The 15,211-nt window shown below is 35.1% G+C and overlaps 1 protein-coding gene across 1 annotated transcript in view; it reads left to right on the forward strand.

Moving 5' to 3' along the window:
* Nucleotides 1–14,956, forward strand: part of LOC149421887 (macrophage mannose receptor 1-like) — a 47,175-nt gene extending 32,219 nt beyond the window's left edge. The window contains exons 10-15 of the mRNA XM_089634330.1: nt 749–921; nt 6,160–6,175; nt 7,333–7,596; nt 9,199–9,387; nt 11,515–11,763; nt 14,738–14,956. Of these exons, the coding sequence (XP_089490456.1) occupies nt 749–921; nt 6,160–6,175; nt 7,333–7,596; nt 9,199–9,387; nt 11,515–11,763; nt 14,738–14,922 (1,076 nt within the window). The 3' untranslated portion in view covers nt 14,923–14,956. The remainder of the gene's footprint in view (nt 1–748; nt 922–6,159; nt 6,176–7,332; nt 7,597–9,198; nt 9,388–11,514; nt 11,764–14,737) is intronic.
* Nucleotides 14,957–15,211: the final 255 nt, after the last annotated feature.

Raw genomic sequence — 15,211 nt, forward strand, 5'->3', positions numbered from 1 at the left:
ACCGTGTTAAGTGACTATGTCCCTTCCCTTCCCTTCCCTTCCCTTCCCTTCCCTTCCCTTCCCTTCCCTTCCCTTCCCTTCCCTTCCCTTCCCTTCCCTTCCCTTCCCTTCCCTTCCCTTCCCTTCCCTTCCCTTCCCTTCCCTTTCCTTTCCTTCCCTTCCCTTCCTATCCCCCTTTCCACTTCAGCCTAACAACATACCCCAATTGGGGATGCCATAATATCACTATGTTGAATGTTTTGCTACGTCCCATTAATGAATTTAATATAATTTTAATAGAACCTAATCTTAAGTATTTGTTCGGGATATAATCCATAAATTCAAATAAAATGTTGATTGTTATAAAATTATATTTTTCTATCTAGAATAAACCTTTTTAACTATTTCTATTACATTAAGGACACTTTACAATACATCCAAAACGTATTCTTTATAGTATTTAGGCATAACCCACGAGAAGCAGCAAGGCTTTTAGCTTCTTTAACATCTCTCGGTAATTCATTAAAAATCTTAAAACCTTTAAAATGGAGATTATTTTGGGTTCCCGAAGTCTAAAATCTACACATTTTCTCGTGGGTTGGTTAAGAGTTATCATTAAAAATGTCTTCATCTCGTGGGGTATTGAATGGTTTGTTCCATTAATGAATTTTGCCAATAGAATATAATTATAATACAACATAATCTTAAGCATTTTTTTGGGATATAATCAATAAATTTAAAAAGAATGTTGATATGGGCGTTGTTACAGGGAAGACGCCCGAGGAGTCCGGCTTCAACTTGTGGTCCCCGGGCCAGCCAGACAACTACGGGAACAACGAGCACTGCGGCTGCCTGACCATGACTAAACTCCTCAACGACATCGCTTGCACCAGAAAATTTGTCTTTGTGTGCGAGAAAAAAGTTAATAATGAAATCTACAGTGTAAGCACATAAGTTTGAAACATAAAAATTAAAAAAATATATTTTCAAAATGATGTTTACAATATATAATACAATGAAACAAGTATATAATTTAAAAGATATTTTAGTCAACCCTCGAAGTTATTTTCCCAGCGCCATCCACCCGGAACCCGGAACACGAAACTCGGAACCCGGAACACGAAACTCGGAACCCGGAACGATTCCCGACAGAATACCAAAAAAAGCAAATATCTGATCTTATTTGCGTATTTAGAAGCCGTGTTGTCTTTTCCTAGGATAAGATTGATGTAACTATTTTGTTCAAGCGTCGCGCGTCGCGGATTCTATTGGACACATTTGTTAGCATTTCTCATATATATTAAACAAAATATATTTTTGGAATATGTCAAATCCGTTTTTTAAGTATCAAGGTAATTCTAACGAGTTCATCGAGATTCTATTTAATAATATTCGAACTTCGACATACTTTTAATTAAACGTAAGAACGGATTCAATTGATTTTTAGTCTTTTATGATCTCTTTGTGGTTGGTACTGGTTTTGATAAGGGGCTCCAAAATTTTACTCGCACTGGGCGCCGTTTGGCTCAAGGCCGGCCCTTTGCGCACCATCCCAGGGTTTGAAGCCGAGACCTCAAGACCTTGGGAGCTCTAGGCCAAAGGTTCTTACAAAGGGGTTCACTACTCTACCATGAAAGTTTTTTTTTACTTGTACTTAATTTAAGTTGTGGAAGACGATGAACATTTATGAAGCACTCTCAAGCCTGGGCATTATTTTCCTTATATTGGGACGTGGAGCGTCCGCAATAATTAGTTTGGTGGCAACATAGGGTGGCTGTCTTCTAAATAAAATCTGTTCAGTGCAGGCAGACAGTAATGCATTCTCATCAGCAGCACAGCGTGGGCTTCAGTAACTAAATGAAATAGTCGGTGTTTAATCAACATAGACCTGCTTCCGTTATTGTGACGTACCTAGTGACTGCATTAATAGCGGCACTGCATTGATGACCGCAGCAAATCATCTCGAGCGGTGTCGGTATGTGCCGGGAAGTATGCATGTACTCGGAATTATGCAGTGCTAAATATCCAATAATGCTCACCCGCCTTGTCCATAGACCATACAGTTTTAAAATTCAAAATAAAGTGCAAGTTACTATTTGTGACTATAATCGTATTATGTTGCGCACTTTCTATAATTGTTAAACACTTGATACTTGTTCGCACTTGACATCATGTTTTTTAAAAGTTTTTCCGTTGATTACCAACGGTGTTTTGACCCTGACACTCCTTGTATTTGTTTTAACTTGCATTAAGGAACAAACAAAATCGAAACTTGTCTTATTTTGTTTGCTTTCTATTTAACTGTTCGGATTAGGGTAGAAAGTTGTAACCCTTGGTTGTCACAGTAAAAAAGATGGTGGAGTCCAGTAGATTTAGAGGGGACACAGATGTTTTTAACATTTAACAACGTCTGTCAATGAATTAATTCAGTAATTTAAAAAGTATAATAATATCACTAACCGTTTTCTGGGTAGAAAGTAGTAGTTTTAGATTAGGCAATAATGGTTTGTTACAGAATAGATATCAATCACAGTAGGAGAGACTGAAATATTCTAGGAAGAACCCAGAAGATTCAAGACTCCGCAAGAAAAACCAAGACGAGAAGAGAAAATATTAAGAAAGCAGAAACAATTGGGTTGCCATGTATACCGGTCGATTTAATTCCAACCTCCTTCCCATCCTCAGAACATGTGTTCTAAATCGTACTAAATCAGTGCCCTCTGGTAAACTTGTCGAACCGGTACAGGCATTGCCGTCCCTGAGCCAAAGGGCGCCTGGCGCCAGTAAAACCTCGAAGGCGCTATGTTATGTGTTAGGTATTATCAGCGCCTTGAATCCTTGGCTTCTTGTGCGCCTTGGCCCAGAACTGACTCCTCCAATTGCGCCTGCACGGAAGAGCCCTGGAGACAGGAGTCTCGTAATGTATATAACAGACATCACAATCACCGGTTGTCCTAACATTTATTGAACATATCTAAGAAACTTCCTTTGTACTTTATCCTAGCGGTGTAAGTTTTAGGCATAAATATACAGGAAATGCATATTCCTGCCTCGATGTTTGTTTCAGCAGTAGGAATATGCATAGAACAGTAAAATAGTTTCATTGCCTAAACTTTATGAAAAGTTCTAGCCATAAATAAACCACTCACTCCTTGTGTTACGTAATACTATGAAACCAAAATTTTGCATTGCCTTACTGAAAATGTCTGTGTTTTTTGTCGAAAATAACTCCTAGGTCTTTGAAGAATGTTACTAATAAAATTTGGCTTTCATTAATAGAATACGATGTAGATATTGGAACGGTAAAAAGACACTAGGATACATTTTTAACGTTTAGGAATTATTGTTTATTTCACATCAGCTAACAAGTCTGTCTTCTATATTTTGCTAAAGGCTAGGTATGTGCAATATTCTTATCAAAATTCAAAGTGGTTGGGGGAGTACTAAATTTTAAAACATATTTTAAATATTTTACATGACAGAGCACCTATCCCGCGTACGACAAATTCGATATTACGAAAAGAAATTTTCACCATACTAGACCGCTCCGCCCTAGCGTACACAAGCAGAACCAAAATTAAATAAGATTTGATCAGATTTCAGAAGATTTGAGTTTTATTCGCGAACGGAATAACTTTGTTTTTCCACCGCTAGATGTCAATAACCCAGTTGTAACAAGTAAGAAAATAACGGTATATAACTTGAATTGTTTGAAATTTTATAAACCTCAATAGGCCACTTGCATAATTTTTTTTTCGTTTAAGAAAAAAGCCACTGTGCATTTTCGTTTAATCTTGTTTTTTTTATACACTTTTCGAACCATCAAGGTCAAAATCGCATCGCAAATTATTATAATAAGATTCGTATTAGAATGCTCACATGTTATCTAAAGTCCCAACGGTGTTCTACTTATCAAATAGCAAAATCATTTTCAAAATAAAGCCAGCTGGTAAGAAACAAGGTGCGAATTCGTCGAAATATCCCCAGATTGCGGGGAATTTCTGAGAATTTAAAACGATTGGGTATTATCTGAGGTGGGTAAAATGCTTGGATCTACAATATGAGAACTGACGTAACTAATACCGATTACGATAGAATTTCCTAGCTATCCAACCATAATGTTAACAATTACAACTAAGAACAAACTTTAATTTCGTTTGCTTAGGCAGCAAAAACTTTTAACAAATTTATTTTTTAAGCCTGAAAGAAAAGAAAATCCTAAAATGACTAGATAATAAAAAATAAATGCTAACTAACATGAAATTTTGTTTAATTTTAGAGGTAAAGGAACTTGTGGGGAATTTGTATTGTGGGTATTTTAGAACATATGCATTGGCAACCATGGTTATAATAACTATCAACATTCTATGATTTTCTACTATAATGCCTTTAAACAAAAACGTAGGTGAGGAAATACGCACAAATCATTAAAATAACCCAAACCGGACCGTAAAAACCTACTTTGTTCATTTTTACTTAATCTCCCGACTTAAATAGTTGTCTGCATTCGATAATTAAGTTGATATGAAGTGTTGTGTTTTTTTTTAAAAGCCTTTGCATGCAGCGGAATTTATAGAAAAAAAACCTTATCGGCATTCATAAATTACTATCCATTTGATGTAAGTTAAATGCAATGACATCAGCAAGTTTGTCCGCGACTGACGTGACAGCTCGTCACATAAGTTTGGGCGGTAAATGCAACGTCATCTCTGAAAGATCAAATAATCTAATTTCAGCCATTTTCCAAATCATGAGATTATACTTTCTCAAAACAATGTTTTGCACAAGTTAATAAGGTCAGTGTATTGTATGGAGTATTGTCGTGCCTTTATTGTGGCGTGTGAAGGTAGTAACCATAAATAAACCAATCACACACAGTAATCATTTGTGATCTTGTGCTGGTATTTTTGGGGGAGCTGTAGTAACAATTAAAAGAGGGCCTATCCTCTTTTATTGCTTCTCGCAAACATGCTATCTCGCTTGCACTTACACACATTCCATACCCAGATTTGTACACATCCCTCATACATTTTTCCTTCCCAGAACTTTCTCTCCTTCCTTTCCCTAAAACTACCCACCACACTTCATCCTCAAAGATGACACAGGCCCTGAGAAAAAAATCCTTTGGGCCAACTGAATAAATAAATAAATATGAACAGTTATTATAATACTACTTAAATTTGATGAATTTAATTTATTGAAAACATATATGAGTATTTATGAAATATATCTCACGGGAAACCCCGGTGTCGTAAAAATATATTTTTAGTGTTGATTTAATGTGTTTTACTGACATGATAGGTCAGTATAACAGATTCGCTGAATAATCAGCAACAGATAACCTTGGAGCTTTTTGACGGCGATGGATAACATTTTGTACGTTTACCTTCACAAAAATCATTCAGTTACAACAAGCTTTAACCTTTTGAGCAAATATTTATGAAGATCCTGGGTTCAATTCCTAGTTGAGACCGTGACCTTTTTATTTATCTGTGTCTTGTTCTGTATCATATTTCTTTCAATTTTATTTGTATTTTCTTCTTCTTAGATGATATATATTTCATTGATGGCTATATATAACCTTACAATTTTAAAATAAAATTATTTTTATTTTTTTAATGATGTCAGATTGCCTCAAATGTGTAAATGCATATAATTATTATTTTGTCATTGACGACTCAATAAGACCATTTCTTAAGACGCCATGGACAAATCAATCATACCGTCTCTCTACCGTATTATGTAGTGCCACCTGTAATTGAAAAATTCTGCCCCCTTTCTTATTCAAACAGTTAACAAAAAATGTTATAATGATATCAGTCAACGGCTTAAATTTTCTAAAAATTGTGACCGAAAATTCACACAATCAAACAACGAAATTGCATTTCAGAGAGCCTGGCGCAGGTATTGGGTACGTCGATTCAACCGGCTCTGTACGGTAATTTATTTGTTTGTTTATTTTGAATCTTTATCGAGGTGCATGCATTTTATTCATGCAAGAACGAAAAACAAATATTGACAAAACAAAAATACCTGAAGAAATATGGTTAGCCCGTCGTCCCAAGGGTCGATAAGCAATCAACATAGACCAAATGCTGTAAGACCCTGCGCAAAAAAGTTCCACACTGAACTGCGCTGCGGACCGTTACCTTTCTACAACGATCTTAATTTTCTGCACAGGTTCTTACTGCACTCGGTTTGTGTCGATTGCTTACCGATCCGTGGGACAAAATAAAAATTGTAAAGGAAATATATATTTATACAATTACATTTTTTCACGTAAGTGGCAAAAAACAGACGGCACGAAAAGTGCCAAGACTTGTGGCTTCCTTTATTAAGGCTTTTCTTAGGCAATCATATTGTTTTGTCTTTTATATAAACCGCTGCTTTTGTGCACATACGTTTTATTTTGGGAACCCTCAAATATCGCAACTTCTCGTAGGAAAATTATATTTTCATGGTACATAATATTAGTTTGCTGATAATTAGAAAGCATGTTTTTATTTTATGAAAATAATATAAATATACCGTCTGTAGGTGGCATCACCACAGTTTGATAGTGCTTTGAAAGGGCGAAACAGCTGTCACGCGTAATAATTACCACGTAGCAGAACTTGTTTAAAAATAAACTCATTTTTGTAAATTTAATAACAATATTATTGAATATTTAAAAGAAAAAGCCAACACTAAAATGGAGTTCTACAAATAAAAGTTGACTACAATAAACAAAATAATAAAGAAATTATGTTATTTTTAAGCTTGTGAATCATTGTTAACGTATTGTCCTGTGCCTAGTCTGGAGTCCTAAGGCCGTAAGATAAGCTAAATATGTAAAGTTATTTCGTAATTTTTTCAATACATATAGTAGATAATGTTTCTCGGTTCGGCGCCACTGGAGATATGCTTCATAAATATGTGCACAAAATTCGCGTCAATCTTATTATCTTATTGAATTCAACTTTTGTCGTGAAGAACAAACATCATGTCTTGGAGCGTATTATGTTTGTGTATTTGTGTCGGCGTCACAGCTTTGGCCAAACAAGGTAAGAATCAAAACTATTATTTTTATTACTTATTATGATATATTCATCAAAAAGGAAAAAAATACGCCTTACTATACACTCGTTAAAATGATAGAAGATTAACAACTCGTTCTGGAGCAGTAAAATCTGTCAGTATATCCTAGGATCATACTATTATACCCAGATCTAGGTGTTATCTTCATTTTCCCGATCTTTTTCCAATTTCTGTAAACATTTAAAACAAATAGTAAATGCAATATTATTATAACTGATTGTGGCGTTTGGATGTGCATACAAATAAATAATGTGCTCAGATGAATTTCTTTTTTAGTTCCACCAAAGGAGGAGTCGGACCCATTTTTCCGAAATGATTACACCTACTCTAAAGTGACGAAGATGTTTTACAAGGAACACACAGAAATTCTGCGATGGAGAGAAGCCGTGATGACGTGCTCCCTTGAAGGTGCGACGCTCGCGGTGCCGGCCTCGGAGGACGAGATGAACGTTCTGCTGACCTTCATGGGCAACAACACAGCCAACGTATGGTTAGGCATCCACGACCTCTATGCCGAAAGGAATTATATGACTGCTGAAGGTAGGAGAATGATTGCTTTTGTTTTCCACTTAAAAGAACCCATTCCTTGGAGGAATATTTTTCATTAATTTAATCTAATCATCGTTATAAAAAAATAATTGGTCAGTTAAATTGAAATTTGCAAAAATAGCACAGCAAGAGTACCTAATTACGCATTATCCTTTGGAAGTCCGTCGGGAAAGAAATGACCTCATTTGCTTCTTCAAAATTAAAAATGGTATTATTGATTCACCTGCTCTACTGCAACTCATTCCCTTCAATATCCCCTCGCACAGACTCAGAAATAAGGAACTGCCCTTCCTCAACCATCATTCGACAAATTATGGATATTATTCACCATTGTCCAAAATGTGTAGAATGGTCAACTCAAGTCAAAACCTTAACTTTTTTGGGATAAGTCTGAATGATTTTTGCCAGTCGCTAAACAAGTGACGGAATATTATAAGTGTCCTGTGGTCCTGACCCACGGCGTAGTCTTGACTTGATTCGACTTATCACTTTATTTTCTTATATTATATCTGCCTTATGTCTTTGCTTTCATGTACCTTTGTCTACTCCTGTATTTATCATTTTACTGTATTCGTGTTATTATTTTGTAATTTGGACGATGTCCGTTAATAAATAAATAAATAAATTACAACTCCCCATCGAATTCCGATGCCTAGTATAAATATATATGCAAGTTCCCTACAATATAAAAAGATAACAAAGTTATTTTTGTTGTTTTTATGGTGTTATGCCGTGTTGCGCTAACTCCTTCTTTAGCCAACGTTTCGGACAGTATTGCAGAGTCCATCATCAGAGCAGATGTGTTATCTGAGGTTGTGGTGAAATGTGAGCTTATGTATGAGGATGTGTTGCCAGCTCCAACCCTCTGAGCTATCATTAACGTTATTTTTTTTATTTATTTATCAAAATGGTTTTCTTCGTTAAGCTCTGGTGTAGCCGTCAATTACCGGATACCAAGAACTATTGAGCTTATCTCCATCGTCTCTATTAATATTTACGAGATTTTTGTGAATTTCAATGGCCTCCGTAATCAGCCGTGCTCTATAAGTTTTGGGTCTCCCCAGGACTTCAGGAACAAATCCAAAGTAATGCCCGGTGTCAATCAAATGCTCGGCAATTGCCGATTTGTCAGGGTGGCCGAGTTTACAAGCTCTGAAGTTTTCTGAAATCCTTTTGGAAATAGTCCGCTCTGTCTGGCCTACATAGACTTTGTCACATCCGGAACAGCTGAGTTTATACACTCCATCTGTTTCCAGAGCAAACTTAGTCTTTGCAGACCTCAGACAGTCTTGATACTTTCCTTTCTCAATAGCCTTGCAATTCTGTCTGTCAGAATTTATTGCTCAAATCCTGTCAAAAGTGTCGTTGCAAGACTTAAGCATAAAACAAAGTAAACTGCTTTACGGGCTCATTTATCAATTTTGCATTAATGTTTAACCTTGAAAAGTACCCTGATGTACCTAGCAAAGCGAAACTGGTCCCACCCTAAATAAGTAATGGAATAAAATAAATATGCTTTGTTATCACACTAAAAGTTTTTCATTGGATGAACAAATGCACATGGAATAATAAATCGAGTGTTTCTTTGTATAGGGCTTCCTGTGACAAACGTGTACATGAACCATCCCAGCTACCACCAGGGGGGCACGGCCCGGGACTGCGTCAGGATGGCTCGCACCGGCGTCTACACGGACTTGAACTGCGACACCGTCGACAGGTTCATCTGCAAGGCGGACCGCAGCGCTCTCTCTTATAATTGCGAGTGTGGGACGTACGATAAAGGTAATGTGTTATTAGCACTACATCAGAATACTTACACACGGGCTCATATAAATCATTTTACTCTAAGTAATGATATTAGTAAAAAAAAAAATACAGTGTGTGGCAAGCCTACGCACGACGGAAGTGAAACTTTTAGTATTCTTCTCTCTCTCTTTTCATTTCATTCTCTCTTTTTTTCTGTCTATTGACATATTTATAAAAAGCATGTGATAAAAAAATTAAAAGTTATAAAAATATGGGATTTGAACCCGGGTCCTGCATAACGAGTGTCGAACGCTCTGCCTCTAGACCGCGAGTAGAGGTATCTCGCGCGACGAGAACCGCCTATACAACGTGTACTCCTCAATTGATTTGTCCCGCGCAAATTTTCGTTTTAAAACAGGGCAAATGAATAATATCACATAACGTCTCGTTAACGCTTTATATAGGGTCGAATCGAAGATATATCGGCAGTGTGAAGTCATATCTGTCGTTTTTCAAAATATTTCCGTATATTTGTCCGTTTTGGAAAAGATCTATCGTGTTTTAACAGTCTCATACCTGTATGAGAAACAAAAAAATATTGAAAAACATTTCCAAATTTTGAAAAACTCACTTACAGCTGTGTTTTTTACTAAAAAAACTTGTCACGCACGTCTGCGAGGGAAATTAGTTGCGTAATCGGCCTTGATTAGTAATTTTAATGATTCAAAATAAAAATAATTAATCAAAATTCCGAGCGACTCTACCGGCTCGATTTGTTAGCTATATTTCGACCGAAATATCATATGGTCAAAATATCTAAAAGTCGCAGCACGAGAGCATTTTATCACTTTTCCTCGTATTAAAAAAATCACAAAAAGAAAAAAAAAAATAGTTAAAGCGGGGATCGAACCTCGGTTCTTCACGACGACAGTCGGGCGCTCTGCCTCTAGACCGCGAAGCTAAGTTTGGAGAGTGACCTAAACTAGGTATATAATATTAGCTAGGCTCCGATAGCGAAATGATCACGGTTTTTCGTGACGGTCATGAGTCGGTTTTACTCCGGTCCTCGAAAATGCATAACGCGCGTAAAGAAGTTTCACTTCAAAAAAAATCTCGAAGGGTGTCCTTGGGTAAAGTGCGCTAACTTCGGGGGGTGATTTAAATGATTTTGGAAATAAAAAAAATAAGTAACTATTTTTCGAAATTTGAATATTTTAAGGTAGTTTTTAGGTAAAAAAAATAATTGTTTGTGTGGGAAAATAAATATTCTTCTACGAAAATGTATGTTTTCATAGGAAAATGAACAATAGGGTGATTTCGCGCTAAAACGGCGCTATACAAATCCTCCAAATATTATTAATATTATTATGGGAATTTCGAAAAAGGTTATTTATCTCTTTTACTTCTACCATCATGTAGAATCACCTCCGGAAGTTAGCGCACTTTACCCCCGGACACTCTGTATATGGCATTGCAGTGTTCCTTTGGAATACAAATTCGAATTCAGTATTTTTTTAACAAAAAACTTTGGTTTCTGTCGGTTTTTAATTGGAGATCCGGACGTAATTTCAAAAACTTCATGATTGTGAAAGGTTATGTTTGATTTTGAATATTTATTTAGATGTGTGCAAATTTTTACATTAGTCAAGTAGGAAAATATATAAAATACAAGAAAAAAATAAATTTAAAATACAGTTCAAGAATTAAAGTTACATTGGTTTACAATATACAGTTAAAAATACAGATCGAATTATTGAAGACAATATTAGCGATTAATATCTTTTTCTTATTGTTCCGATTCAAATTTTCGTTTAATAATCGCTAATATTGTCTTCAATAAATGAATATTACAATTGGAGGTTTTACTTTTTAAGTTTGCTTTAGGTGACTATTACCTTCGTATAATATTACTCATACAAAACATTATTTTTTTCACGTATTTTTTACATATCCTACGAAAAGTGCCAATGGTACTGATATATTGTGACATCTGTCATTTCTTTATTCAAGTGTAGCTAATTTCTGGATGGGTATAACCATAACTTATTGCATTAGTTATAATGTGTGACTTAAGACTTAATGCGTGTCTTTTCTTTAAGGCAGAATTGCAATATTAAAACCGCATACTTTGCTTCAGTAAATTAAGCATCATATTTCTTTCAGATTACAAAAAATATCCTTCGATGGGAGATTATTGCCACAAATTACACACGAAGCCGAAAACGTGGCACGATGCTTTCAATACTTGCACCTCTGAACAAGCCCAACTTGTTATCATAAATAGTGCTGAAGAAGCTGAACTCTGCATTAACCTTTTTAACCTACGTCCTGCGAAGGAAACAATCAACAAAAAATACATTCACATTGGATTCAACGACTTGATAATTCCTGGAGAATATAAGACAGTCGATGGTAAGTAATTAAAATTAGCTACTAGTTAATACTCTTCCAATTATGTATTATTATTTATTCCGGAAAGAGAGATATACAATTACCTAGTCATTACACAGAATCTGATATCTGCAGGGCTTGAGTGCAAAGCGTGTGTATTTTTTGTGAGATGTTAATGTATTTATAGATAGTCAGCAGTGACTTAAATAAAATATAGTTTGTGTTGTTTGTATTAGTACATACTGAGTAATTAATTAATTAATTTTCTGCCTCCTCGGATCAGGCTCAGCCGAGTGAGGTGGTGTGTACCAAAAAAATTCTCTGTATCCGTCTATATTTACTTGGTTTTTAAATCATGAAAAAATATCAAAAATTAAGTTCTGCTGAGCTTAAAACAGTGTGTCAATATATTCTTTACTTGCACAGCCCCAAGCAACTATAGGGTTTTCCAATAAGAGGTGTTATTTTGAATAGCCCGCTATTTCGGTAGATGTTACTTTTGAAGCTGTCATTTTTAATTTAAATACATAATAAAATAAAAGAAGTGATAAGAAGTTATGTGTAGTTTGTGGCAAGTGTGTGTTTATGTATATTAAAATTAATAAAAATTTAATTCATATACATAATAAAATAATACCTCTTATTGGTAAATCCTGTATTTACTTGGTATTATTGCACCATCCACTAGAATAAAAAAAAATGTACCGCTAGAATAAACAAAAATAAATTTTAAATATAAATGTGCTTTCCAAGGTTCCGAAAGTTCTAAAATAATTATTCTTACACATATATTATGACACATAATTGAATATTTCCACAATGTTATTAATTTAATGTTAAGTAAAAAGTAATTTCTCCAATGATACGAAATTATTGTTATGTAGGTATTTGTGTTATATTACCTACTTCAAATAAACTTAACCTATCATTTCGATTGTCAATACCTATCAATTCAGTTGGACAGTCATAGTCATTCAGTAAATTTATTTTTAGTATCTAAATAAATAAATACTATAATGCTAAATCTAAATAAAAAATTTGAACCGATCGAATTAACGGAACGAAAAATATCCGTATTGTACTGAATTGAGAACAGTATGTTTCAATGATGTTTAAAATGGGTTTCAGAACATTAATTAGATTATTAGGAACAATATGGAACTCCAGTGCATTTTTTTTATTAATCATGACGTTCTAACTTTTTTTATTTCAAATCATTTAATCAATATTTATTTTTGCTTTTATGGTTTGTTTCAATATTCTAATTTTTAATTTTTCAATACCTGCTAAAACACATGTGACGTCACAGGAAGTCTTGTGATGACACAAGAAGAAGAGAGACGAACTTATAACATGGTCGTTCTATTTTATATTTTATTACGGTGAGATATATGATTGAAGTGGTGTTAGAAAGAGATGACACCACGCTTTGTATAAGATTCTCAGATTTCTGATGGCAAAAAATGTTAAATCCTCGTATAAGTAATAAAACTTATACAATCGGCGTTTGACGAGCTATATGAATATATTTTTTTATGTCAAATTATTTTTCACCTTAGAGTTCCTTATTATTTACCTATTATTAGTGAAGATTATCGTGAAATGAATTTGGCCGTGTTCAGATCCGAAACGCCGGATATAATTTCCAACCTTTCTCTTCCTAATCTCGTTCTCCTCCACGCTCCATTCAGCATAAAAACATATTCCAATTGGAGATGCCGTAGTCCTAAATGCACCGGCACTGGACAGTGGGAGAAGTTGGGCCTCTTGTGTGGCATTCTCAAAAAACAACAACAATTTTACTAATTACCCATTTTCATTTGTTGGGCAATGAAGTCGACATATTGGAAAGTGGGAATTAGTGAATTTTCACGGTGGAATGCGGTGTTGTTATCAGAATAGTATTTGCAATTCATTAAGAAAAAATATTTTTGGACAATTAATATTCGAGCTTACAATTGAACAATATACTTGATTTACAATACTTTTCTTACTTACCTAAATGTGTGACAGTTTTAAAATTGGATTTGATGTATGTGTAGTGCTACACCACCAGAAACTTTAGCAAGCAGACTTTTTTTCTAAATTTGAAATGCGTTTTAAATATTTGAAATTTGAAATTTTATGAAAACCAAATCGCTCGATTTTCATCTTGGCATAATAATAAACTTCATCGTGGCAAGTCAATTCTGTAAGGTTTAACTTCATCTTGCCAAGTCAATGCAGTAATAATCAACTAAATTTACAAACAAAAAATTACGCACACGTACCCCTATGATACCCGTTCGATGTATACACTACAATGTAAAGAAAAACAAAAGAAAAATAATAGAACAAATAAACCGTAAGAACAGTGAAAACAGTAAAAATATGTATATGTATAAAATGTCTGTATCAAGCTTAGATGATTTTTTTTTGTCAATGACATCGAGAAACTGATTCACCCAGATTGATTTTTTATTTATATCTATGGTCGAGGGATGAAGCTCTCGACTCGCAAGCCGGAGGTGGTGGGTTGAAATAGCAACTTGCGCAAGTATATTTATTGGATTTATTTGTGTCTATTTGACAATTAGGCACGTTCCAGAGTGAAAGATACTCTCAGTATTGCCCTGGTGTAAGACCGCCATTCAGAATTGAAACATTTCTTGAAATGTCTTTAACCGTGTGTAGTGACCAGATAGGAATAGCCAAATACTTCCTCTTTTCCATCTCCTTCCCCTTCCCACTACATTCATCCTCACAACATACTCTAATTGAAGATGCCAAAGTCTCGCTGGCACTAGACGGTTGGGAACAGTTGGCAGTCTTGTGCGGTTTCAGATTTATAAAATCTAAATTTAAGGAATAGTAGAAAATGTCCACATCTGGTGGAGTGTTGAATGTTGAATGAATTTTGCGAATAAAATATAAGTATAATAGAACCTAATCTTAAGCATTTGTTCAGCATATAATCCATAAATTAAAAAGAATGTTGATATGGGCGTTGTTACAGGGAAGACGCCCGAGGAGTCCGGCTTCAACTTGTGGTCCCCGGGCCAGCCGGACAACTACGGGAACAACGAGCACTGCGGCTCCCTGACAATGACTAAACTCCTCAACGACATCGCTTGCACCAGCAAACTCCCCTTTGTGTGCGAGAAAAAAGTTAATAATGAAATATACAATGTAAACAAATAAGTTTGAAACATAAACATAAAAAATAATTGCAAAATGATGCAACGTTGTTTATTAAATACAGTGCCATCCACCAGGAACCCGGAACCCAAAACTCGGAACCCGGAACGATTCCAGACAGAATAACAAAAATCGCAAATATCTGATCTTATTTGCGTATTTAGAAGCCATGTTGTCTTTTCTAAGGGTAAAAGAGTGATGTAACTATTTTGTTCAAACGTCGCGCGTCGTGCGCGTTGGTTGGATTCTATTGGACGCATTTGGCAGCATTTCTCATATCTTTTAAACAAAA

The sequence above is a fragment of the Hesperophylax consimilis genome, chromosome 8 (genome assembly GCF_061612785.1).
Source record: "Hesperophylax consimilis isolate HC1 chromosome 8, BYU_Hcon_1.0, whole genome shotgun sequence".
Lineage (NCBI taxonomy): Eukaryota > Metazoa > Arthropoda > Insecta > Trichoptera > Limnephilidae > Hesperophylax > Hesperophylax consimilis.